We start from the raw sequence: 25,648 nt of genomic DNA on the forward strand, positions 1-25,648 counted from the left end.
GTCTCCAAGATAAACAGATGTTTATCAATAGCCTATTCTGCACGATATTGTATTGTGGTTTTTCATAATCACTCTAACATAGGAAACTGAATGACAAGACAGTATGGTGGTTAATATCCTTTTTTTCAGAATGTGATTATGAGGAAAAGGGACTGATGTTTGGAGAAGCAAGTGTATGTTTATACATGACAACAATGAAAGGTTTTTACTTTATTTCATCTCTCCTGTATATTCTTAAAGTTCTATTTCAGGTGTTAACCTTAACATCATCAATTGTTCTGTAAAATGTGTTAGCTAAGTCCATATAAGGTCTCCTTTTGTACAGCAAGATTATGTCCTAGAAATGTGACCACAGCTTATGTATTGTTCCTTCTCATCTTCCTTCTCTCTACTTTATTTCATTAATATTTTGCTCCAACAGCAAAAAAGGGGCGGGGAGGCTGCCAGCAGCCTACATATTAGAACAATTCCTTAAGAAAGAAATTGGAGGAAATCTCAGACAAAAATCAGGGCAATCATTTGAAACATATGATTTTACACCAGCTGTTAGACCCAGAATGCAACTGTTTTACGTAATCACTTGATTTTATTTATAAATTGCCATTTCCTGATTCCAAGGTTTTATTCTTTATATATATATATTTGGTTACTTGTATTGATATTTGTTTATGTTGGGCAGAGTGTGTGTGTGTGTGTTCGTGCTTATAATCACATGTGATTTTTAAGATGGTGTTTAAAAGAAGTAACCCTTCCACAGCATGTCCTCCTCACATTCTTCCACCAGAGAAGAGGCCCCCTGAGCCCCCCGGACCTCCACCGCCGCCACCTCCACCCCCTCTGGTTGAAGGCGATCTTTCCAGCGCCCCCCAGGAGTTGAACCCAGCCGTGACAGCCGCCTTGCTGCAACTTTTATCCCAGCCTGAAGCAGAGCCTCCTGGCCACCTGCCACATGAGCACCAGGCCTTGAGACCAATGGATTACTCCACCCGACCCCATCCCAACAGGACTTATGGAAACACTGATGGGCCTGAAACAGGGTTCAGTGCCACTGACACTGATGAACGCAACTCTGGTCCAGCCTTGACAGAATCCTTGGCCCAGACCCTGGTGAAGAACAGGACCTTCTCAGGCTCTGTGAGCCACCTTGGGGAGTCCAGCAGTTACCAGGGCACAGGGTCAGTGCAGTTCCCAGGGGACCAGGACCTCCGTTTTGCCAGGGTCCCCTTAGCATTACACTCAGTGGTCGGGCAACCATTCCTGAAGGCTGAGGGAAGCAGCAACTCTGTGGTACATGCAGAGACCAAATTGCAAAACTATGGGGAGCTGGGGCCAGGAACCACTGGGGCCAGCAGCTCAGGAGCAGGCCTTAACTGGGGGGCCCCAGCTCAATCTTCTGCTTATGGAAAACTCTATCGGGGGCCTACCAGAGTCCCTCCAAGAGGGGGAAGAGGGAGAGGAGTTCCTTACTAACCCAGAGACTTCGTTGTCCTCAAAGATTCCTTCCCTATCCATCCTTCCATCCAGTCCTCTGAACCTTTAATGAAATCATTTGCCAGAGCGAGGTAATCATCTGCATTTGGCTACTGCAAAGCTGTCTGTTGTATTCCTTGCTCACTTGCTACTAGCAGGCGACTTATAAAATAGTGATGTTGGCACCAGTTCCCCCTGGATGGGATGGGCTATAGCTAGAACATTTACTTCAACTCTACCTAGTACATATAAGTAGAGAATATGGAGAGGGTCATTAAACTGAAAAGTAAATGTTTTATTAGTTCATTGCCTGCACTTCTTGAGCAGAAGAAAAAGAGAACAGTTTGAATTTTGAGATGGCTCAGGAGAGACTCTGTTTAGGTTTTTAAAGTTTTGGGTTTTTTTTTTTTTTTTAATGGTTTCTTATTTTTGAATTTAGGTGGTTGTGTTTTTTTTTTGTTGTTGTTTTTTTAAGAGAATAATGTTCACAGAATTTGAGCTGCTCTTAGGCTTTTGCTATAAGGGAAACAGAGTGACTGGCAGATTTAAATAAATGTTCCTTTCTCTCCACCATCTCACATTTTTGCTTTCAAGTGAAAATGAACTCTTTTTGTCCCCCATTGAGCATCTTGAACGTACCTTTTTTCCAAATAAATTGCTCATCCTTAAAGTTTGTTTCACTTTGAGAAAAGACATGCCCCCTCTCCCTGCACGTGAAGCAGGTTGTAGAAATTGGCATTCTTGGGCAAGTAGGTAGACTTTACCCTATCTCTTCCCTTTTTTACCCCAGCCTTATAGACTTTCTCTTTCTCTCTCTCTGTCTCTCTTTTTGAGGCATTTGTTTGGAAAAAATTAATTGTTGAGATGCCCAAGAACCTGGGATAAATCTTTACTTTTTTTGAAATAAAGGAAAGGAAATTCAAACTCCTATATTGTTCTCTGTAACTCTTCAATTCTGAAATGGGTTTTTGTTTTTTTTTTTTTAAACCATGTTCTGATGGCAAAGTTGATTTATAGATAGCCTAGGGCATTGCTGCTGAGCTAGGGTTAGAGATGATGCCTCCATACCTAGAGGGCTAGTAAGAGCAGTTAGCATACTGTTTACACATATATTTTTATGTCAAAAAAGCCTTTGAAACAGAGCATTGTAATATTGTCAAAGAGAAAAAAAGTCCTGAAAATACATGGAAATGTAACTTAGTTTAGGGTGGATATTTTTCTGAAGATGTATCACTACCTGAGACCTTTTTTAAAAAATAATTTTAAAAGAGCAGACCATGAGAAAGAGCAGTATTGACATATACACATTTCAGCCTGTATACTCTGCCAATTCTTTTAGGGATTTTCCTCCAGAGAGATTTGATTTTGGTTTTAGTAAAAGGGGTTAAATTATGACTTCATGGCAAGAATTTTGCCTTATTATAAACAGGAAATGGAAGAGGGAAAGGCTTTCAGGGTGGGATAACTTGGGAGGCTTCTCATTCTGGCTTCCATTTCTATGTGAGTACCAGCATATAATGTGTTTTAAAAACATCCACATTTATATAAATTATCTGCACAGACTTAGACCTTTGAGAAACATAGGTTAGCCCCCTTTTATGAAGAAACAGCAAATATGCTTCAGCATCTTGGAGAATAGTTTTCAGAACTCAAGTTTCATGTTTCAATGCCAAGTTCTTATATTAAAAAATAAACACTACTTGTAAGAAAGGTGCACTAATAAAAAAAAAAAAAAAAAACTTTAAAGAAATGAAAGAAGAATCCTCTTCTGATACTTACGTGAAGACTATTTTCCCCTGTTACTGAAATAGGCATATATCCGGTGTGTGTATTTCTTTATTATTCTCTGGGTTTTGGTCTGGCCTTGCCCTCAGGGCCAAACATTGATTAAAAAGAACCTTCTGGCCATTTTGGCATTGATGGCTTTTTATACCAGTGTGTCCAATTAGATTTGCTAGGCTCACTGACATGCTATTGGTAAATTACATTAAAGTTCATCTGAACCTTTTGTCTGTTGACTACTTAGTCTTCAGACATGGGCCTTTGTATCTTAGAATATTTGAATTTGAGGCATTGGGCCCCACTCTCCCATTTTTTATTAAAGAATTTAAGCCTGGGATACTTTCGAAAGTATCCAGTGAAAAAAAATTGGTTTCCTAACAAATATGAATAAAACCTCCACATATTTTGATTGTATTTTGGTTATCAGCAGTCATCAATAATGTTTTTCCCTCCCCAACCCTTATTTTTAATTATGCCAAATATTCTAAATAATATACTTAAGTCTCCATTCCCCCATCCCTACTACTAGGGAAGGGGGTGAGTGTGTGTGTGTGTGTGTGTGTGTGTGTGTGTGTGTGTGTGTAATCCCATCTCACCCCACCCTATTTTGGGAATCTCATCTTTAAAGAGGAAAAAAGTTTGATAACTATTTCTAAAAGCAGAGGGACAAAGAAATTCATTTAAATATCCTGGAATCTGGGGAGGAAGAAAAGGTATTTGTTAATTTTCAGTTATGTTATCTATAAATGTGATGGAAGTAAAGTTCTGGCAGAATTTCTACTTGACTATTAGAAAATTACCAACCCAATTAATTATATTCAAAAGTGGCTTTGGTTTTGTTTTAATTATTGTACCATGGGAGATATTAAGTCCATTAAATACATTGTTTTGAACAGATGAGAAATCTGATTTGCTTCCTGAATGAGAGGCAAAACTAGTTTGACCATGACCATTTTTGTGGTTTAGAAAACAAATTTGCTTGACCCAGTTTCCTTAGTTTTTTTCTTCAAGTGTCCATAGGAATGATAAGGATTTGAAAACATCAGATCTAGATGTTTAAAAGCAGGGCAGTTAGCACAGATTTGTAAGTAGGACTTCTGTTCATTTATGCCATAGGCATCATCCAACCACTTTGTGTATGTGTGTGTGTGTATGTGTGTATAATATACATATATAGTTACAGTACTAAAATGGTTACCAGCAGGTTTTGAGAGAGAACGCTGCATCAGAAAAGTGTCAGTTGCCACCTCATCCTCCCTGATTTAGGTTTCTGACACTGTGTTCCTTTCTCTCTCTTGTTTTTGCCCCCTATCGGGTTTACCTTGTCTATGTACAGATATTTTGTAATATATTAAATTTTTTCTTTCAGTTTATAAAAATGGAAAATGGAGATTGGAAAATTAAATATTTCCTGTTACTATACCACTTTTGCTCCATTGCATTTACTTCTTAATCTGTACCCTTTGAGCAGATTTAATTATGTATAGAGGGCATTTTTCCTCCACTTTATCCTAAGGGTTCTTTGTCTCAGAATCTCTGTAGACTTATAAATCACCAAAAAAAAAAAAAAAAAAGTTCTCAGGTTTCAAGGAGGTGCTTCAAAACACTAGACTAGGAACTAGAGAATAAAGAGTTGGGGGAAACCATAACATGTGATTTTTAAAAGCAGAAAAACAGCTGTACAAAAGTAATATGGTGCCAGGCCAGCAAAAGGGTTGAGCTTCATGTACCCTGACTCCTCCTGAAAGGAGAGGTAAGTGGGTTTGAGCTCAACTGTCGTCCAGAGAAGTTGGTAAGAGGCTGTTCAGACCAAAAAATAGTCTCTTAAATCAGAAACCTCACCCCCACACCAGTTCCTGTGCTGCCATGAGTAGGGTCAGCATGGGGATGGATTAGTGTTCCTAGCTCTGTTGAGATTTCCTGATGTATTGCCAATCCAGGAAGTAAGTCAGAGTTCATAAGGGTAAAATTCCTATTGTCTCCAAAATCTTTTCCTGTCTCCACATGAGGAGAAAATTGCTTTCCCTTTTTCATGGCTTAGGACATTGAGGACTAAACTTTCCCTTGTAGTATGTGCTGCAATCCTGCTAGTTATGACATAAGTAGACAGAGAATAGGGGAAAAAAAAAAAGGCATCAGGAGACAGGAAGAGGAGAAAGGTATCAGAAAGTTGTGAGTGGGGTGAGCAATCATGCAAGGTTAAAGGGTACACCAGAACATGGAAATTAGGAAGAAATCCAATTCAAAAATGAGATGAGGCTTGCCAGTTTGTTTTTGAATCCCCACTGTATAAGTATGATGTTCCCTCGTCTGTGGGCTGTTGTGTCTTTACCCAGGAGAATGGAGAGCTCAAGATTGTTCCAATTCCTGGAGTCCTGTGTTCCTGGTTAGCCTCCAGAGAAAAGGAATTCATTTTGATCTGTATATATTGCAAATTCATGACCAGGAGTGTGAACTTCAACCTATTAGAGAATATTGTTTCCACTTCATAGCAATAACTGTCTTCAATTCTGAGCCTAAAGGCTGAGGACCTAACTAACCTGGACTTTTTTTTTCTGTCGCACTCAAAGCTATTTCTAACTAAAAGCCAGTGTTCAGTACCTTAAATTTCTTAGGCGCTATCTTTTCCTAGACAGGCATCCTTAGCTGTGTGGTAAGGTTAATGCCTCAAGGAAGTTAACAGTTAATGTTCTTGATGCTTAACTGGGATTTCATTGTTACTAAAGATTGCCCCATAGCTTGACTTTTTTTTTTTAGGTATTGAGTTACTTCTCTTCACAACTTAGTCATCCTGAAGGGCTAGGTAGACTGGAAGAGGACAGTTCAAGTGAGTAAATATTTAAACATTCCAAGGGAGAAGTGGGACTGCTGTCTTACAGTTGTCCTGAGAGGCAAGGTGAGCATTCCTGGACACTTTGGTTAACTTTGCTGTCCAGGTGTGACATTTCTCATCTGTAGGAACACTTCTAGTGTTCCTGTATAGCCTTAGGAGTACTTTCAAGTGAGAGTTTACTCCAAGCCAGGGTTGACAGACTTTAGGGGAAGTGTGACACCTGAAGGAATTACTGGTGGTTCTCTACCACTCCTCACCATGTTCAGCTGTCTCTCCATCTCCTGTCCACCCACTTCCTTTCATTTTCTATTTTTCTCTTTTCTCCCCACTCACTACCCAACTCACATGCTTTAGTCCTACCAGAAATAGTGATTGCTTAACCCTGCAGGGTATTTAGAGTTATTGCTGCTTCATAGTTTTGAAGGGTAATGAGGAGCAGTTCAGGAGATAAATGTCTATTCCAGATCCTCAACTAATGGGATGAGAGGTGAAGGAGAAGGCGAAATAACTGACTCTTACTGCTAACAGCTATGAGAGGAGCTTTTAAGTTACGTTGTATGGGGTATGAGAGATTCTTTTACTGGTCTAGGAAAGTCTCAACCTTCACTTCCTCATCCTCTTCCCTCATATCTTAAGACTTGCTTTTGCTGATTTTTAAACTCAGTTGCAGATGGTATCTATGGGAAGTAAAGCTTGGTGAGAAGGGGGCCCTGATATCCATGAGAAAGCAGATGAAGGCTGCTTTGATGCCCTAGAGATTAATCACTAGGTTGCCAAAACACTTGACCACTGGATTGCTCTCATATCTCTATTTCAAGAATTGGTAGTCCAAGGCTGAGAGAAAGAGGCTAATATACAGGTAGTTTTGAATACTCTCTAGGTAGGTAGTTGTTGGTGAAACTTCCTCAATATGCAGTCCTCAGCCACATCATACTCCTCTGGAATGAGAGGGTATGGCCATGAAGTAAATTTATTTCCCTAGGACCTAGAAATAGATGGTTTTTGGATGTTTTGTGCTGGCATGGTTGTAACCTGAAGATAATGTTGATAGTTCTGTAGGGATGAAGGACATTTTATCCAAGCCACACCATCCCTAAGGTAGGTAGCATGGAGGGATCTTTAAAAGGTTACAGTGTGACAGTCACCCAAGTGAAGAGCAAAGCCTGGGTCTTTGAGAGTATCTTGTCTTTAGTTTAAGGAGCCTATCTGATGGGTTGTCTCAAAGAGAAGATCCTTCTCCTTCCTGTGTCTTGGAACTACAATAGTGCCTAATGAGGAACACCCTTGGTGAGGATCAGCTTGTAGATGGACAACATTCCCCACCAAGGCTAATGCAATTTTAAATGCTTTCAGCCCTGTGGAAAAGAGACTGAATCCAGAGACCTAGAGAAAGCTTAGGAGCCTGATCCCTTTTATAAATTCAGGAACTTGTAAATTAGGCCTTGTACCAGTATTTGCAATTTCTGTTAGGGGACCGAAGTTCCCATAAAATGAAGCAACATGAGAAGGAGACGGAAATACGGGAAAGGAAGGAGAACTAGAGGAGACTGGTAGTGGGGCTGCAGAAAGAGACAGTCTATAGATACTTATCAAGAAGAGATAGGGATATAAGAGTGGAAGGAAAAATGGTTGTGATAGTGAAAGGGGATAATTGCCTTAAAAGTTCACCATTCATTTTGAGGAGGCCCCATTAAAGGGTAAAGTGTCCCCTTGATTATAGTAGTATTATCTTTATGGTTGGAGAATGGGTTCGAACCCTTAAGCTAGGGGATGCTATGAAGATAGTTTCACTAGGGAAGTTAGATTATATTAAGCAAGTACACTTACACAAGGTCATTTTGCTTGGCACTGCTATCTACATATTTCAAGAATAAGGAGGGAATATATGTACACAGCAAGCTGAAAGTTATTTTCATTTTTGTAGTTCTAAAACTCCCCTGCAAGTGTTTTTTTGTTGTTGTTTTAAGTCAGTCTGGAGACTAATATTATTCCTCTCCCCTTCATTTTAGATCCAGGTGAGGGTAATGCATAGGAGAGCAAACAAACCAGAATGAGTGAATTAGAGTTACAGAATATTTTTTAATATATTTTTATTGAAGTACAGTCAGTTTACAATGTTGTATCAATTTCTGGTGTCCAGCACAATATTTCAGTCACATAGGAACATGTATACATTTGTTCTTTTTTGTTCTTTCTATTTTTGTTGGGGGTGGGTAATTAGGTTTACTCATTTATCTGTTTTTGATAGAGGTACTAGAGATTGAACCCAGGACCTTGTAATGCTAAGAATGCGCTCTACCACTGAGCTATACCCCCGCGCATACATTTGTTCTCATAGTCTTCTTCACCATAGGTTACTGCAAGATATTGAATATGGTTCCCTGTGCTATACAATATAAAGTTGTTGTTTAGAGTCACAGAATATTAGAGCTATGAAAGGATGTTAGTTTGTCTAGTTCAGTGCCATCGTTGGCCAGTTAAAAAACAGGCCCAGAAAGGTTGAGAAAGTGTTGAGAGGAAGAAGGGCGAGAATAGGAAACTAACACTCTCTGGAGCCTACTATGTGTCAGGTACTACACGTAGCAGTACCTTTGCTTTTATAATCTTGATTATTAAGCACCTTGAGGCTAAGGGATGGAAAGAATGAAAGGCAAATCCTTACTGTCTTGAGCACTGTGTAGGAGATAAAGGGGAGTTGCATATCATTTTTTCCTGTCAAATCACACAGGGCTAAACTAGAGGAAGTGGAGCCAGCATTTGAGAGTGAGGTTAATCTAAGGAAATACTTGCTAAATAGTTGAGAGAGACTAATGAATAACTTCTCTTTTCCTAGGGACCTTCCAAAAATGTGATAGTCAGAGGTAGGCTAGAGGCAAGCCCGGTAGGGAACAAGATTACTGTTGGCTCTGGGATTGATTTGCATTCTAGAAAATTAGGTCACGACCTGAGAATATGGGGTTAATCTTAGAAATAGAGAACAAAATGGGCTTTTCATCCTAAGAGGTCTTCAAAGAAAATAGCGTTTACATGCTATGAATTAAGGAAATAAACAAAATCCTTTGGTGACTGTGCTTTAAAAATTTTTTTTGTTTTAGGTTTTTGCTTTGTAACACATTTTGAAGTCATGAAACAATTTGTAATTTTGGAAAGACTCAATGCCAAGTTCAATGTTGGTAAGGGCAGGTGGCAGCCTGAAAATTGACATTGGGAATAAGATTGTCTTTCTTGTAGTTGTTTGATGTGATATTCCAAAAGTTATACCATGAGGGCTGCTTCCATGGGAGCAATAATACCATTAGCTGAGTCGTCCCAAGTACATAGCAACTTCTAGGTAAGATTATGGGAGGGTCCCGCCTTTAGGAAGTTTCTGGGTCTAGTAAGAGATGACTGTTATATCTGGGTGGGAAGTGGGGAATTGGTATTTATAAGTCAGCACATTAATGCAGATTATAAAAGAAAACGAAATAGTAACCTAGCATAGAGGGACCCAAAGCAAAGAAATAATCAGAAAAACTAGAGTTAACTGGAAAAGATTCTTTGAATTAATGAAGATAGAAGACATGGAACAGAAGAGAGGAAGGTGATCAGAGGGAGAAGACTTATGGAAAGTTTATGTGTTTTGTGCAGAGGTCTATGAATGGAGTAGTCAGGGTAGTACGGGAAAGGAACTTTAGGAAAAGAAGTTGAAAGTTGGAAGAGCAATCTTGTTGGCCTGAATGAGGAATCTGAATTTAATTTGGTAAGCACTAACGGAGCAGAGCATGATGAAGTGAACATGATGTTGAGGACTGTTGCAGCTGTACTGGGTCAAGGAAGCAGGAAAGCTTGCTAGGATAGTATTGTTCTTGTCCAGATGTGAGGCCCTAAGGGCCTGCACTAGAGTAAGACAAGGAGAATGAGAAGAAAGGAGGTGGGTCAATAGAATTAGCAAGGCTTGATGATAGTTTGGATGTGAGGGGAGGAATAAAAGATAGGTGGAAGATGATAACCCCAGGACATATTTATGCTGTTGATGCTGATGAGAGCTTGGAAAGAGGCAGCTGCTTTGTTTTTAAAAAGTGGAAAGTGTTTATTAACCAACTGGTGGGATATGTCTGTGTTCAGTATTGCAGAGTCTAGGAGGGGGCACTACCCCTGAAATTAGTTGAGCATGTGCTGTGTGCCCAGATGATCACCTGCACTATGCCTTTTTCACTGGAGAACCAGGTGAAGGAAAGTTTTTTTCCTGGGGCGCACCCATGGACTTCCAAGAATACTATCCCTCTCTGGATCTGGGAAAGAAAATACAGTTTCTTCCCCTTTAATGCTTTGGAAATGGGATATGACTAGCCTGTGGCAGCATGTGCCTGTGGATGCACAATTCTCTGGCTTGATTCTTGGAAGGCCTTTTTCTGTCTCTCCCTGGGGGTCATTTGTATCTTTGGTTCCTGCTCCCAGAGCCATAAAGTGGGAGCCCCCATTTATTAATTGGGTTGGGACTGGGGAGGGGGTCGGCGGGGGACTCTTTAGTGCAGCAGACGGGGGTCTTCCCGAATGAGCCCATTAGCCAGCCCCAGTGGCAGCTGAAACGGGGCTGCAGCCAAGTCCTCTCCGTTTCAAAAACCCTCCATCGCCTGCAGCAGATCAGAACAAGGCCTGCGGGAGCCCTTAGCTTCTGATTGCAGCTGTGAGGAAGGACAAAACAATTTATAGGAAGCCAAGTAGCTCCTGTCTCACTGTCTCTTCCTTTCTGACTTTGGGGAGGGGGAAGACTGGGATGTGGTATCCCCTCCCACTATAGCTTCTTACAAGGCACGTATAGGCCTGAAGTAGGAGAGAAGAATGAGTGTGTATGCATTGACTGGGCACTTATGCCTGTGCTCTGGAAGTGTTTACACATGTCCTTGCTTTCTTCTTCCATCCACACACAGTTGTATTGGCCAAGCAGTCACTAGTTATATGGGATTCCCTAGGGTAAGGCCAAGTGTGTGCTCAGACTCTTAAACAATCTAAGTTGCGTGTTGTGGGGGGCGGACATGCTTATCGTACTCTTTTCTGCCTCATACCTGCTTTAACTCCTATCTGCTTTGTCAAGATTCAGGGTTAAAGTTAGATCACTTTCTCAACACCTTTTCTTCATAATAAAAGGAGTTTGGCATTTAAAGGAAGGCCTCCTACCCACACTCACTTGTTTGTCCCTTTAGTTAACATCTACAGGGGAGCTTCTTTATGCAGTGGCCCAGAGACAAAAGTGTGAAGGGCAGGAATGTCTCACTTCCTGAAGGAAGGACACTTGTGTTTTCTCCCTGATAGAATCACAGATGGCCAGAGCTAGATAGTGAACTAAAGACCACCTAGTTCAACCTCTCAGTTTACAGAGCAGGAAACAGGTTTAGGGAAGGGAACTGTCTTGCCCATAGTCTCACAGTGAGTTAGTGGCAGCTGGTCAAAACTAGAATCCAAGAGTCCAAAATCTTAACCTATTGGATATAGAGTCTCCAATCTTAAGATCACCAATCCCTGACAGCCCTGTGCTTCCTCAAGAAAGGAAATTAGGGTTGTGAGATTTTGAGGGGAGAAGGACAGATTGAGGGGTAAAGTTAGGCTTAAAAAAATTAGTAGAAAAACTGAGAAGCATTACATGTTTTTGCCTCAAAGACTAATCTTCCAATGGCATGCAAATTGTACAAATGTAATTTTTATTTAGGGTCAAGAGCTCTGTCTGGTTCATTGGGAAGGGAAACAAGTGGCAGCCATGGCCAAATATCCTGATGCCTCAGAGATACCCCAGAGTTTGCGGAGTTCTTTGCTACCATCTCTGGGGGTTGGACAGCAAGAAAGGATCCTCGGAGGCACTGTGAGGAATTTACCCTAAATCTCAATCCACGCTCCTTTGCATTACAATGTAGCTATATTGAAAAACAAAATATGAAGGGAGGAAGAAAACATCTCACCTTCTCGGAAACTAAGGAGAGTTGTAAGAGAAAGGATTATAGAACTCTGAGTTAAATGAGACATTCTCTGAGATTTCAGACAAATTGTGGGGGTACCTCTACCCTTCTCCTTTGTTTTTTTAGTTTTGAGTTGTTGGTTTTCTTCTTTGATGAGGCAGAAGGAAGGTGGTGTGCTCTACAGTAACCCAAACCCTAAAACGTGTGCTCAGTGGGCTGACATGCATGGTGGGTTCTGAAGTCATCTCACTCTGGTGCTGAGACTCCCTTCGCCTCTTTGGACTTCTCCCAGATTTTTCTACAGTCCCTTCCAATGCTTATTTTCTGAGCATGTGAGTCTGGGAGCCACTGATGAGCCCGGAGGTTGGCGGGGGGTGGGGGTGGGGCGGTGGGGGATACTAAGAGTTCCTAAACTCGAAGCAGAATCTTGGAGGGAGAAAGGCACCACTGGGCGGCTTAGAGAGAGAATTATGGGTCTAGGTCAGCGGGGCAGGGGAGTTGCAAAATAAGCATTGACTGCTGACAAAGAAATAGATCCTAGTACATATCCTTCACATTTTGTCCATCACACCCTAATTGATAGCACAGGAAGCATGTGGAGTTTGGTCCCCATGCAGATTCATCCCTATACAGGGAATGTATAATAGACCTACTTGCCCAAATTGCATTAAGTCCGCTGTCCTGCAAACTTTTCTGACTCAGAGGACTTTTTTCTGGCCTCCAAGTCTTTCCTGAAGAAGCTGTTTTGGACAAGCTTCAAATACAAGCTGATTATCTGATTTAAAGCTAGATGGCTTCCTTTGAGTCACCTTCTTGCATTAACTTTGCATTAACCTCGAACTTTCATTGCTCTTTATAGTTCTGGGTTTCACAGCTTCTATTTCTATTGAATTCCTAACTTGTCTCTTAAGTATAGGAAGCATGGTTTTTACTTTTATCAGGCTGGGAGCTAGATATCTGGACATAGGAATCTTAGAACACTTAAAACTCTTCGGGAGCATACTTAAGGTTCATCTGAATCCTTCTCAGCTCTGTGTGAAATTCAGATTTGAGGAAATTAGAAGAGTGGTGACCATCGCCATCACTTTACCTACCAAGGCCATGTTCCCTGGGTGAAAGACCAAAGAGCCTCTTTGGTATCTAGTCCTTTGTTTCATGTCTAATATAACCTGTCATTTTCCTTTACAGGTGGCAGCAGCAGCAGGAGGGATGTCCTCTGAGGAATTTGGTAATGTCCATCAGTCACCTGACGTCTGGAGCCCTGGCAGATTTAGTCTCTTTCACAGACTCTAAAGCCAGGTAGGGACCTAAGGCCAGTCAGAGGCCACTGTCCTGTTTTTGTAAGGGATTCACACACACACACACACGCACACACACACACACAGTCTCAGGGAAGTTCTTATTCCCAAAGATCTCTAGAGGAGTTTTCTTAGTGTTTTATTTGACCCCATTATGGTGTCCTACCTTCTGATTAGCAATTCCTCCCTCCTGGCTAGAGTAGTAACCCCCTTCATTGGCACTGGCGGTCATTTCATTCCTGTTCTTTTCTCTGCTAATAAGTATTCCTTAATGGTGCAATGCTGACACTGGTTACTCTCAGCCTCTATACAACATCTACCCCACTCACCCACCACCTCATACATACACATAGCCCTGCTTTCTTCTCCTTCCCCAAGAAGCTTGCTTTCTCTTTCTTTCGAGTCAGGATAGGGCATTGTTATCCCTTCTTACTATACCTCTCATCAGCTTCTCCACCTCCTTTCCAGGTTTGATGGGAGAGCCCCCCTGTCCAAACACTGTGCAAGGTACCAGAAGTAGAGGCCTGCCAGCCTGCTTATACCCATCCTCAATGCCCAGAACTGAGCAGGTCACCAACCTACAGTGCCCACCCCTACCCTTCTTGCTGCCAGGTAGGTATGCTCCTCTCCCTAACCACCAATCCTAAACAGGCTCATGTTTCTCTCTGGGAATATTTCTCTCTTTTGTTAAATCTCTCCAACAAGGGGAAGGCCTTGATGACTCAGCTCTCTGCCTTGGCAACTTCTAGTCCTAATTTCTAGAGAGAACTTCCTGATGTTAAATCTCCATTTCCTTTTCTATAATTCAGAACCATTTCCCCCATTTAGTGGGCGTGGGAAGAAGAGACCAATAAATGGATGATACTTGATGCTGGAGGGGAAGGGTCTAATGACAGGCAGCCCTTCTCTTGGGGCTGGAAGCATGAAGTCCCAGATGTGTATTCTGCTCAATGGTCTGGCATCCTTGGGGAGTACTTGAATCTTTTGAGGGAATGGTTTTATCTGGTGTCCATTCCTGAGGACAAGGATCTCAGACTCTGAGAGTCTGTTCCTATTCATTCGCAGATCCCTCCAGGGAGAAGAGAATGGATTGCTGTAGGGCAGAAGCAACCAGTAGGTGACACTCTTTCTTGAGCTTAGATGGCAGCTCTTGTCTGGCGTCTGTAGAAAGTTGGCAGGGGTGCCAGAGCCTCTCCTGTCATTGACATTGGCATCAGCTTACCCCCTTTTTTTTTAGTTTTTTTTTTTTTTTTGGTTGGGGGGTAGTAATTAGGTTTGTTTGTTTGTTTTTAATGGAGATATTGGGGATTGAACTCAGGACCTCATGCATGCTAAGCACACTCGATCACTGAGTTATACCCTCCCCATAGTTTACCTTAGGCCTCCTCTCTCAGCAGAGCCTCTCTCACCCCTGCAATCTAGACATCACAAGCAGTAGGCCTAAATAAGTGTCAGCTCTGGGTAAGGTGCTTCCTCCCCTGGTAGACACATACTTTGAGTTGGAGGTGAAGCAGTTAGGATGGGTGAATGGAGGGACAGGGTAGGGATTAGAAAGTAGAAAATGTCTCTGGAAGTAGTCAAGCAGTAAGTATGAATGGGGTACCCTGATGTCACAGAGAGTACCCTGCCCACCTGTCTGTCAGCCTCCATGTCTGATACCTTAAATCTGCTGGGCCACATGGGCAGCTGCAGTCTTGGTTTCTGCCACACGAGGGCGCTGCCGACCAATTAAAACTCCTGCCCCTCAGCAGAGAAGAGTTTGGGTAAGGAAAGAAGGGAACCCGGCACTCTTTGCAGAAGGCAAGAGTCAGAAACATCCCTTGAGAGCCTGAGAGAGGATCCCATAGATCCAGAAGAATAATTAGTTGTTCTCCACTTGTTCTTCCTTAAAAATGTCCCTAGACCCTTAATACTCTGCCCTAGTGGCCTGATGTGTCAGTTTGTTCCCAGCTGAACCTGGGAAGCCCCCGAGCTCTAGGCACCAAACACCTTGCACGGGTGTTTCTCTCCCTCATGGTTGAGCAGACTCCAGCAGTCCACTCTACTGTCCCCTGCCTCTAAGACAGTCACTTTCCAGCCCAAAGGGTAGGGGTACCTGGTTTTTCAGAGAAAAAAAATCTCTTAACCTATTTTTTGAAGAGAAGTAACTCTTAAAGAAGGAAAGCTCTCAGGGGGAGGCTATACTTCAAGTGGTAGAGGGCATCTTAGCATACACAAGGTCCTGGGTTCAATCCCCCTGTACCTCCTCTAAAAATAAAGAAATAATTAAACCTAATTACCTCCCCCTACAAAAAAACAAACAGACCAAAAACAAAAAAGAAGTAAAGCTCTCTAAGAGAGTGTTGGGAGGAGGACTGAGAAGACAGAGAGTAAGAAAGTTCTGCCTTCTGTGACCCCGTCACCTCCCCCAGCACAAACCTGCAGAGCTCAAGATGGTCTAGAGGATGTTTGCAGCCTGAGTGGCTGGAGGACACCCAGGACAGTCCAAGGCTCTGTGCCAAAAAATGTGTCAGAAAGCAGGATGAGCATGGGAGCTGCTTTGGCCTCTGAGCCTCACACCGCCCCCAAACTGTGTAATGGCTCTGCTAGGGATCCTAGTGGCACGGAGCCCTGATGGGCATGAGGTATCCCAGAATTGATCCTCTGTCTCCACGAAACCCTTCCAGGCTGAACAGGCTAAGGGAGATGACAGAGGTTCTCCTCCCTCCTACCCCCATGCCTGAGGGCCCCTCCCCAGGAGGACAGCTTGATTAAACAGTCGGTGCTGCTGGAATTGCTGCACAGCTGGCGCTCCCCCCAGCACCCCGAGCAGAGCAGCAGCTCAGATTAAAATCTCCAATTAGCGTTAAAGTGAAGTGAGGAGGTACTGAGGCTGCCAAGGAGGCCAGGCGGGGGCCCTCGGTTGGCAGATACCCTCACTGCTGCCTGGATTCTGAGTGCCACCCTTAGTCACCCTTTTTTTCCTAGCTCCTCTCCCAACAACTCTCTGCACTTCCTAGCTTTACATTGCTTAGGGTCAGAGGGCTTTAGAGGGGTAGAAGGTGGGGCAGATGCCTTACCTGACAAAATGCTGGGAACACCAAAAGTGTGGAGGAGAATGAGAGCGATCAGTGCTCGTCAAGGGAGATGCCCTACTCACAGTGGCCTGCCTGCCAGGTTGAGGTGACTTTACACTACTGCAGCTTCTTTTTGCCTAGAGAAAGGGCAAATAGAACAGGTCCCTCCAGATCGTCTTATCCATAATGTGCTGGGGAATGTGGTGCCCACACAAATGTCCATCCTTGTATATTTTATCCTGTTGGACTCATCTGCTCCCACCCAAATTATGGCTCCTTCCTTCCTCCCTCTGTTTTTTTTTCCCTCTCTCAGCTTTCCTGCGGGCAGGGGTAGGCACAGCCTGGCTTGGAAGCATTGCCATGCCCTGCCACCTGGGTCTCAGCCGGCTTCTTGTTATCTTCTTTGCAGTTTGTAGAAAAGCAGGGATATACCAAGAATGGAGGCCTCAGTTTCCCCCAACTCCTGACCCCACATCCCCTCTTAAAGGCCCTCTACCATTTACATTTCTACCCGAAACTCACCAAGCCCTTAAGGAGGACAGCATAGCTAACCACACCCTTTGACTTCCCTCTGCCCCTTTAAGGGAAATGGAAGTGGGTACCCAGCTGACTGAACCTACTCACACCTCCAGAAATTAGACACCAGGGCACAGTGCCACCCTCCCAGGCTGGCACATGCTACCCTGGCAGAGGTTCAAATAGCTCCCCCCATACCCCCATCCCTATATCTTCCTCTTCTCTCTCCCTCTTTCTTCCACTCTCTCTCTCTCTCTCTTTTTTTTTCTCAGCTCAAAGCACAGCTGAGCCTTAAAAGTGTGGAGGGGGGGACCAAGCTGGGGCAAGGGGGGTAGAGAGCTCCAATAGCACGTTTTCACCTGCCATTTAATTGGATGTATTTTTAATTAATGGGACCTCAGGGACCAACATGAGACAATCTGATCTCTGAATAGGAACAGGGGAGGGATTGGGTAAGGGAGGAGGATTGGGCCACTGGGTGCGGTTACCAGGAACCCAGGCCCATCAATCACTGGCCACTTTGCGTTCTGGCATGGAGAATAGCCAGGTGGAGGAAGAGAGGAGGCGCTGGGGAGAGGTGCCAGGATTTCCCCCAAACTGCCAGGACCTTCAAAAAGGGTGGGACTGTACCGGTTGACTCAGTTCTGGGGCCCAAAATTGCAGCCACGATATTAGGTAAGGCTGTTTTCTTGCTCCTGGGATTTTGTCCAGTTGGGCTTGTCCCAGTGAGTGCTGTAAAACAGTGAAAGGGTGGTGGGGACAGAGCTTTGAGGTCCTTGAAGAGACAGGATAAGAACTAGGGACTGTAGAACCAGAGACTGTGGTGAGAGAGAGGAGAAGGGCCACGTTTAGAGATATTTCTGTGTGTTTAGGCATAAAATAAGTGCCATGGAGATTACATGCAAAACAGCATGCAAATGAGGCCTGGTGCCTTTTGGGTATGAATCATAGAACCTTACTGTTGCAAGGAAGAGAACTTGAAGCTCATCTTGACGAACCACTCATTTTACAGATGTGGAAATAGAGACCCAGAGAAGGGAAATCAGTTGAATCCTGTCTTGGAGTTGTTTTGTGTTCCTGGATTTGGAGAGTTCCTGGGAACACAGGGAAAGGTAGGTAAGTAGAGTGTGAGGAGGAAAGTCAAGGGAAGAGGGTTGAAAGTATGTTACTCTCCATTGCTTGGAGTCTCATATCTCTGACCCTTGAGTCTTGAAAGCAACTCAGGGGCGTTGGGTGGGTGCATTATTGGGGGAACATTTCCCTCATAAAACCTGTCCCACAGGTCATCTTATCTATTCCCTCGCTTCCAAGTAGACAGATCCCCCAGAACCTTCCACTCTCATGGGATTTTACTATATTCTAAAAGGGAAGAATATACACCAACTACCCCACTTCCTTAACTAAGAAATAAATCCCCCAATAATGACTAAATATTGAGCCTTTTCTGAGATCTTATCACAAATTTCTCTGCTGCAGTATAAGCTGCTAGAGAAAATAATGCCAAAAAATGTAGCGAGGAGTGGTCTTGTCCTATGTCTAAGCTGAGAACAGAGACAAAATTAAAACTCAAGGCTCTGAAAGCTCAGTGAGAAATGCCCCTGTATTCATGCAGTGCCACGGCCCCAGAGCTCTTAGTCAGGCCCCGTCTGGCTCCATGTGGTGTTGGGGAACACTGGAGAGGAGGGCACATTTCCAGCTGTCCTCCCATCCTACCCCCTCCCTCACCTCCTTCACTGTTCAGACAACAAGGTTAAGAAAGAATGATGGAGAGGAGCTTGCCTACCAAGTTACCAAAGATGGCATTTCCTGGCATATTCTTCCTTCCTGAAAAATTCAACATTCTTTTTTCTGTGCTCCACGAGACTAAGTTGGAGTCAGGGCAAGGATGGGCACAGAGCTTGGAAAGCAGTCACAGAAACTTTGTCACACTCTCCAAGCACCCAACACGTATCCCCTACTCCAAGAATTGTCTTCTCCTCTATCTTAGTACCCCATTTAATATCCCCAAAGCCCCTAGGGAAGAGCAGGATGTGTCTCTCCAAATACCCCCAAACTTACCCCACACTGTTCTTAGACCCTCAGGGCCATCTCCTTGGCTACCTGATTCTCTGCCTTCTCTACTATCAACAAGATGAGGAAGGCCCCCTTCCATTGCCCTAAGACAGTCTGGATAGAATCTTTGTAGCTCCTGCCCTGCTTCTGAGGGGCTGCGGCGGTGGGGGTGGGTGAGGAAAACTGTGCAGGGAGTTGAAAAGGAAGATTCTCTTCTCTAGGGAGATCAGGGCGAAGCCTGAAAGAGGGGAGAAGATAAAGAGGGGAAATTTGGAAACAGACCTGTAGTCCCATCTCTGGGGCTGGCTGCCTAACGTAAGGCAGGCCATTCATACTAAGTATTGTTTGAGGGATTTATTCGATGGCTCCTATTTACAGAGCTGCTGATTCTCCTCTGAAATGCAGAGCAGTAGAGAAGGCATGCAGTAAAGAAAGGCTTTCTGTAGGCCCTCTTTCTCACCCTTTGTCCACCCCTACTCCAAGATTGGAGGGGCTAAAAGGCTTTTAAAGCATTCAGTCTAGATTCTTGATGTTTCTTTGAGGAACAGGGGCTCCCTTCCCTCAATCCCCAACAGCCTTGCCTCACACTCCTAAGGTTTAGCCAAGGGTACCAGATCTATAGCCTTGGAGTCAGAGCCTGGAGCCTGCTCTGGAGTCTGGAAGAAACCCTGAGCCTTTGCAGAGAAGTTAAGTGGAAGGAAGAAACAGCAGTACCCAGAGTCCCTGCCTTCTGAAGAAAAGGGAATTGTTAAGGAGCTCAGTATTGGCCCAGGGTGTAGCTTTTACACTGATGGGACTCCTTTCCTCCTTCTCCCTCAGTGTGTGTCCCACTGGTTGGTGAGAGACCTGGATGTCTGAAACTCCCACCTTGACACCTCGAAGGTTATCACGCAGATACCCTCTCTAGCTCCTAAAGCCATGGAGGAGGTGAAGGAAGGCATTTCAGAGGTGGCAGTGCCATGATGTCCATCGGCACCCAGGGATAGAAGCCAAGAGAAGAAACAATGACCAGAGAGGGAGCCAGGAAGAGATGCCTGCTCCTGAAACAGTCTTCTTACCCCATCCCCTTCCGCGTCCCCTCTCACATGCCGACAGGGCTGTGTGCCCAAGTGTGCCAGCTCTCCTGGCTGGTTATCCTGCTCTGCCATGCAGGCAGCTGGCCCTCTGCTACAGCACTGAGCACATGCTGGGGTCTCTCACTTCTTTCCTCACTCACCTCAATGTATCTGTGGTGCAGATTCCTAGGGTTGAAGAAGGGGGCTCTGGCCCTGAGAGTAGGAAGATGGTGGGCTCTGGGGCTCTTGGGGTGTGTATCTGGCTGGCTGGAGTGGCTGTGGGGAGGGAGAAGGCTGTTGGCAGCTCAGCTGAGCTCAAGATTCTGGTGACTCACAGCAACGGGGGTGGCTCATGAAAACAACAGAGGGGAAGGGGGTCTAGGCCTGTTAGAGCTCTCTTTTGCCCCATTTCTCCCCCACTCTGAGCTTTGTGGTTGGGGTCTCTCATCTAGATTGTGGGGCGAGGAGATGCCCCAGCTAAAAAGAAAAGAAGGAAATGGAAGAGAAGATAGCAGAGGAGGCTGAGCATTCCCAGGGAGAGGCTTCCCAGAGGGGGAAGGGTGGTGGAGGCCCTTTATTCTTGCCCTCCTGTATCCGTGGGCAAGGTGCTGCTCACACCCTGCTTGGTGCACCCTCTGTGCATCAGCACCCAGGGAGAGAAGCAAGAGAAGAAACAGTGACCAGAGAGGAAGCCAGGAAGAGATGCCTGCTCCTGAAACAGCCTGTGGGTACAGAGGGTACTGTGCTGGGGCAGCTCAGCACTCATGGGCACCTCCCAGGAGAGGGGCTTTCCAGGCAGACACAGCTACTCCTCCCTGCCCTCACTTGCCTGCCCAGAGCTCTGGGTATTCAGGTGACTTAGAAATTTAAAAAAAAAAAAAAAAAAAAAAGACACTATTACAAGACCAGAACTAGAATGATTACCACTTGGTCTCAGTACTCTCTTTCCTAGAAACAGAAACCATGATCTTCAAAGGTGCTGCTTCCCTCATCCCTTACAGGCCAGGTGGGCAATGTGCATTTTCTCCAGACTTTCTGAATCAGGGAGATGGTAGGATACTGTGTTTGAGGTCACATCAGCAGAACAGAGCCAGAAAGTGGATCAGGAGAGCCAGCCATGCCTCTGACCAGAGTCCTGGGGGCCTCCTTGTTTCAGCAAAAGGAAATAGGAATCTTGGATACCAGTGTATCCAGACACACGATAAATATCCTCCCTCCAATCTTAGAGAAGAATAGGTTAAGAGGGAGGCAGTTGTCTGACAGAGACTAAGTTTTCATTTGCCTGTTTATACTCCTTTCACTGCTGGTGGCTCTGCTGTCCAGTTGGGATGAGGGGCCCTCTGCCAGGATGCTCCTGAGGATCCGGAGACAGTTTGGGCTGGAGAAAGGGACAGACCAGCCACTCTTTTTGTAGGGAGAGGGCACCAGCTCCACTCCGCCAGCTCTCCCTGGCAGCATCAGGAGCCCAGGGGCCCCTGCTGAAACACCCATAATAAAGCTCAGTCCTGAACTGAGGTGACGTATCACCTGGCTCTGGTATAAAAGTGGTACCGAGAGGGGAAGCCTGAGTGCACCAAGTGGGGTGTGAGCAGGTGCGGGGAGTTCAGCCCCAGGACGGATACAAGGATCACTCACTCCTCAATACCACATGCTCCTCCTCTTTCTCAAACCCTCTCCTCAGCCCCCCTTTTCATCCACCTCCCTTCAGCTGACTCCACTCCTGGCTACCTCATGCCCTCCAAGCTGAGAAGACATGGTAAGTAGTTGTCTGTTCCCTACACTTTTCTCTCTCTTACTCTCCTCCTTCCTCCCAACTCGCAGCCAAGAGTTACCCCATTTGAACTCTTTCTACCAGTGAATGCCCTCAGGATCTGAACCCAGAATGCCCAGCCTCTACCACCCCCCTGACTCTGAGAATGCCACTCTGGCTCTGAGACTGACTCATCAGTCCACATCCTCCACACAAGTGGAGGCCAAGGCCAAGACTGGCATATCCACTGGCACCAAGGGCCCTGACCTGAAGCAAAGGGCAGCCCTAGAGGTACAGTCAGGTTTGGCCCTAAATGTGTATATGCCTGTGCATTGGGCACACTGGTTTATTAGTGTTATTTCAGCATTGTGATGCAGAGAGAGTAAGTGTAACAGCTGCTCCTTGCTTGCAGTGTTTATTGTTACCTAGAGACAACCTCCTGGCTTTTTCCCAGCTCCCCCCCCCCAACCCAACCCCCTCCCTGCCAACAATCCTACTCTCCCCACACTGATGGGAAATTTATAGCTTGCCCATACCATGCCTTTAACCCTCTCCTGTCCATAGGTAGGTAGGTCAAGGGAAGCCAAAGGGAGCAGTGGGCATGCCTGAGCCCCAGCACGGTAGAATAGTGTGTGGAGGAGAGAGGGAAGGAGGGAGGGAGGGAGTACACCTCCTCTCCCCAGTCTGTGTCCAGACTCAGGCCCCAGTTTCCCTCCTGGCTCTCATGTTGAGAGAAAAGAGCTTTGGACCTAGTTTGGGGATCCTAGGATCCTCCACACAGGACTATTCTCTTTCCTGGGTATCTCTAAGCCCCCCAGTTGGGCTGGCTGGTCCTGAGCAAGTACAGCAAGGTATATTGAGACAGAAGGAATAAATACAGAGTGGCAGAAGCTCCAGACTCCTCCTTTCTATAGAGATGTCACATTGAGGCAAACAAGAGGCTCTGGTGTGAAGGATGCTGGGCAGACCTCCACAGCTGGGTAGATGTCAAACATGAAGCCAGCTGCTGAGCCTGGTGAGGTAACTGCCCACCTTAACTTCACCCTGAGCCCAGCACTAACCTCCTGAGAGGGTCCCGGGCCATCCTCCAAGCTGGTCTCCTTGGTCTGGTTAGGCTTCTCCCTCTACTTTTCTTCTCGGTCCCTTTTCACCTCATCTTTTGGTTTGAAACCGTGGGGGCCAAACCAAGAGACCAAGGGGACTGAGGCCTCAACAGTCCTGGGGAAAGAGAAGCTCCTCTATCCTCTCCTGACCCAGGACCTTTCATGGAGGGGCACCATGTCACACATCCACCATCCCCACTGGAAACAAGAGAGGAAAAGGGATTGGATTTTAGCAGAAAGGATATAGGTTAGACATATGGAAAAACTTACTCGTGGGATATAAGACCTCAGAATGGACTTACTTCTCTTTAGAGATTTTTCTTCTGCCTGGGATGGGTGTAAGTCTGTGTCTACCCAAGCAGCATCGGGAGACCAGGGTTACTTTTCTGGGGCTCCTGCAGATGTGGGCCTCAGTGCAGTCTCCACACAGTGCACCCCTCCTCAGTTCTTCTAAATGTAGTATGTGTGGTGATTAGACTGTAAGTTTTGGAGGCAGACAGCCTTGAGTTTTAATGTCAGGGCTGCCATTTACCAGCTATGCTACCTTGGTATGTCACTTAACCTCTTTTAACCCTACTTTCCTTGTCTGTGAAATGCAGATAAACAATTTTTTAAGGTGGTGAAGAGAATTTAGTGAAATAATGTGTGTAAAGTACCTAGGACAGTGCCTGATACTGAGTGCATACTCAGTCAACAGTGGTTGATACAACAGAGTCTATTACTTTTATGGAGTCCCCAGGGCTGACATTGCTTCAAAGACTCCATGAGCCACCTGGAATTATAGGCCAAATGTGTGTATATGCATTTCCTGGGGAGAATGTCCATAGTTTTGTTGATGATTTGAAGCAGGCAGTCTCCTGGAAAGAAAAGAGCCCCAATCCTTTGACTCAGACTCCCCAAGAAGTCAGTTCCCCCATTCCCATGCCTCAAGCTAGGAGCTCCTTAGGCAGTGTTCTGCCCAGAAGCACAGCTTCATCTAGGATTAAGCCATGTAGCCATTAAGATAGCAACACAGAGCACTTGCCAGGCATGTTATAGTTTGTCAAGTACATTTACCTGCATTAGGTCTATTAATACACAGAACATCCCAGTGAAGTGAAGAGAACTACCATTTAGTGAATGCCAGGCATTGTGCTGGGTGTATTTTTTTAAAGTATGTTTAAAGTCTATAGAGTATTTCATAACCTATATATGCCATGATTTATAAAGTGCATCCACTTTTTAATAATTTAGATATGTTTACTGTTATAAGTAACATGACAGTGATCATCCTAACACATGAAACTTCATGCATTTTTTTATAGTAAGTTCCAAGAAGTGGAATTATTGGGTCAGCCAATACAGATATCCCTCCTCCCTATAGTTATGATCATTTTATTGATGTACCATAATAAGAATAATATTTTTTAATATTCCTCTTTGGAATTCTTCAATGGAAACACAAGGGCCGCCCCTTCTCTCTCCTATACCCAGCCGAGACATTAATAATCTATCATAGGCTTTTTTTTTTTTTAAAAATTGAGGTAATTGTAGATTCACATGCAGTTATAAGAAGTAATAAGAAGAGACCCCTTGTACATTTTGCCCACTTTCACCCAACAGTAACATTTAAAAAAACTATAGTATAACATCACAACCAGAATACTGCCATTGATTGAATCCACCCGTCTTTCCCCAGTTTTACCTGTGTGTGTGTGTGTATTAAGTTCTATGCAATTTTATTACCACTTTTTACCTGTGTGTGTGTGTGTGTGTGTGTATTAAGTTCCATGCAATTTTATTACCATGTGAATTCTTACCTCTACCACTACAGTCAAGATACTGAACAGTTCCAACACCACAAGGATTCTTCATGTTGCCCTTTTATAATCACACCTACCTCACCCTCTTCTTAACCCTTGGCAGCCACTAATCTATCCTCCACTTCTAAAACTTTGTCATTTCAAAAATGAAGTCATGTACTGTGTTACCTTTTAGGACTGAATTCTTTCACTCAGCATAATTCTCTGGAGACACACCTAAGTTTTTGTATGTATCAGTAGTTTGTTCCTTTTATGTGTTTCATGATATGGATGTACCACTATCATAGTTTAACCATTCACCTATTAAAGAACAGTTTGTGCTCTCACTTTCTACTCACTAGCAATTAATGAAATAGCTTATTTTACTTGGTGTGCTGAGTGTTGTTTTATATCACAAATATTAAGTTTATTAAACCTTCAGGCATGATTATCACCTATTATTATTTCCATTTCATAGATGGAGAAAATTAAGGCTCATAGGAAATGACTTTCCCACGATCACGTGCTGTGGCAAAGAAGTACTTAGAACCCAAGACAGTAGGGCTTTCTCAGTCTTTGACTAAGGTTGCTGGAAAGAGGGTGTGGGCAGAACCAGAAGAGAAATGTTGGAGGCAGGAAGAACATTGGAGCAGCCTGGGTCAGTTCAGGTCTTCACAGCTAACTTTCGTTCATAGGTTAGAAGAACAGTGCCATGGAGCAGGGGACAATAATGGCTTGTGCCCTGGAAATTGTTTCCCCTTTGCCAGAGAAGAACAAGGCTGAAGTGGATGGAGCCCATGAACAATCTGCCCACAGACTTGGGACCTGGAAAAGGGAGGACCCAGCCTTTGGGTATCTTATCAGAGCATAAGTGGTCAAAGCTCTCCTTGGAAATTTGAAGTTGAATGTGTCTCTGATGACGTCTGAGGAAACTGAGGATCATGACAACAAGTGAGCTCTTTATTCTGGAGGTTGGGGGTGTGGGTAATGGAGATATAGCATTAAAAAATTTTTTTGATAGT

At 44.4% G+C, this 25,648-nt stretch overlaps 1 protein-coding gene across 10 annotated transcripts in view; it reads left to right on the top strand.

Moving 5' to 3' along the window:
• The window catches only part of CDK12 (cyclin dependent kinase 12), a 66,678-nt gene that overhangs the window by 35,782 nt on the left and 5,248 nt on the right, over window positions 1-25,648 (top strand). For 2 of the 10 annotated variants that reach the window (XM_010991829.3, XM_010991830.3), the window contains exon 14: window positions 758-4,674. In XM_010991829.3, the coding sequence (XP_010990131.1) occupies window positions 758-1,470 (713 nt within the window). In that variant the 3' untranslated portion in view covers window positions 1,471-4,674. Of the gene's footprint in view, window positions 1-757; window positions 4,675-13,203; window positions 13,315-13,781; window positions 13,926-17,897; window positions 18,002-19,756; window positions 25,578-25,648 lie in introns of those variants that run through there. The other 8 variants (XM_064496036.1, XM_031468202.2, XM_064496037.1 and 5 more) reach the window with 8 other exon arrangements.

Source organism: Camelus dromedarius, chromosome 16 (genome assembly GCF_036321535.1).
Source record: "Camelus dromedarius isolate mCamDro1 chromosome 16, mCamDro1.pat, whole genome shotgun sequence".
In the NCBI taxonomy this organism is placed as follows: Eukaryota; Metazoa; Chordata; class Mammalia; order Artiodactyla; family Camelidae; genus Camelus; species Camelus dromedarius.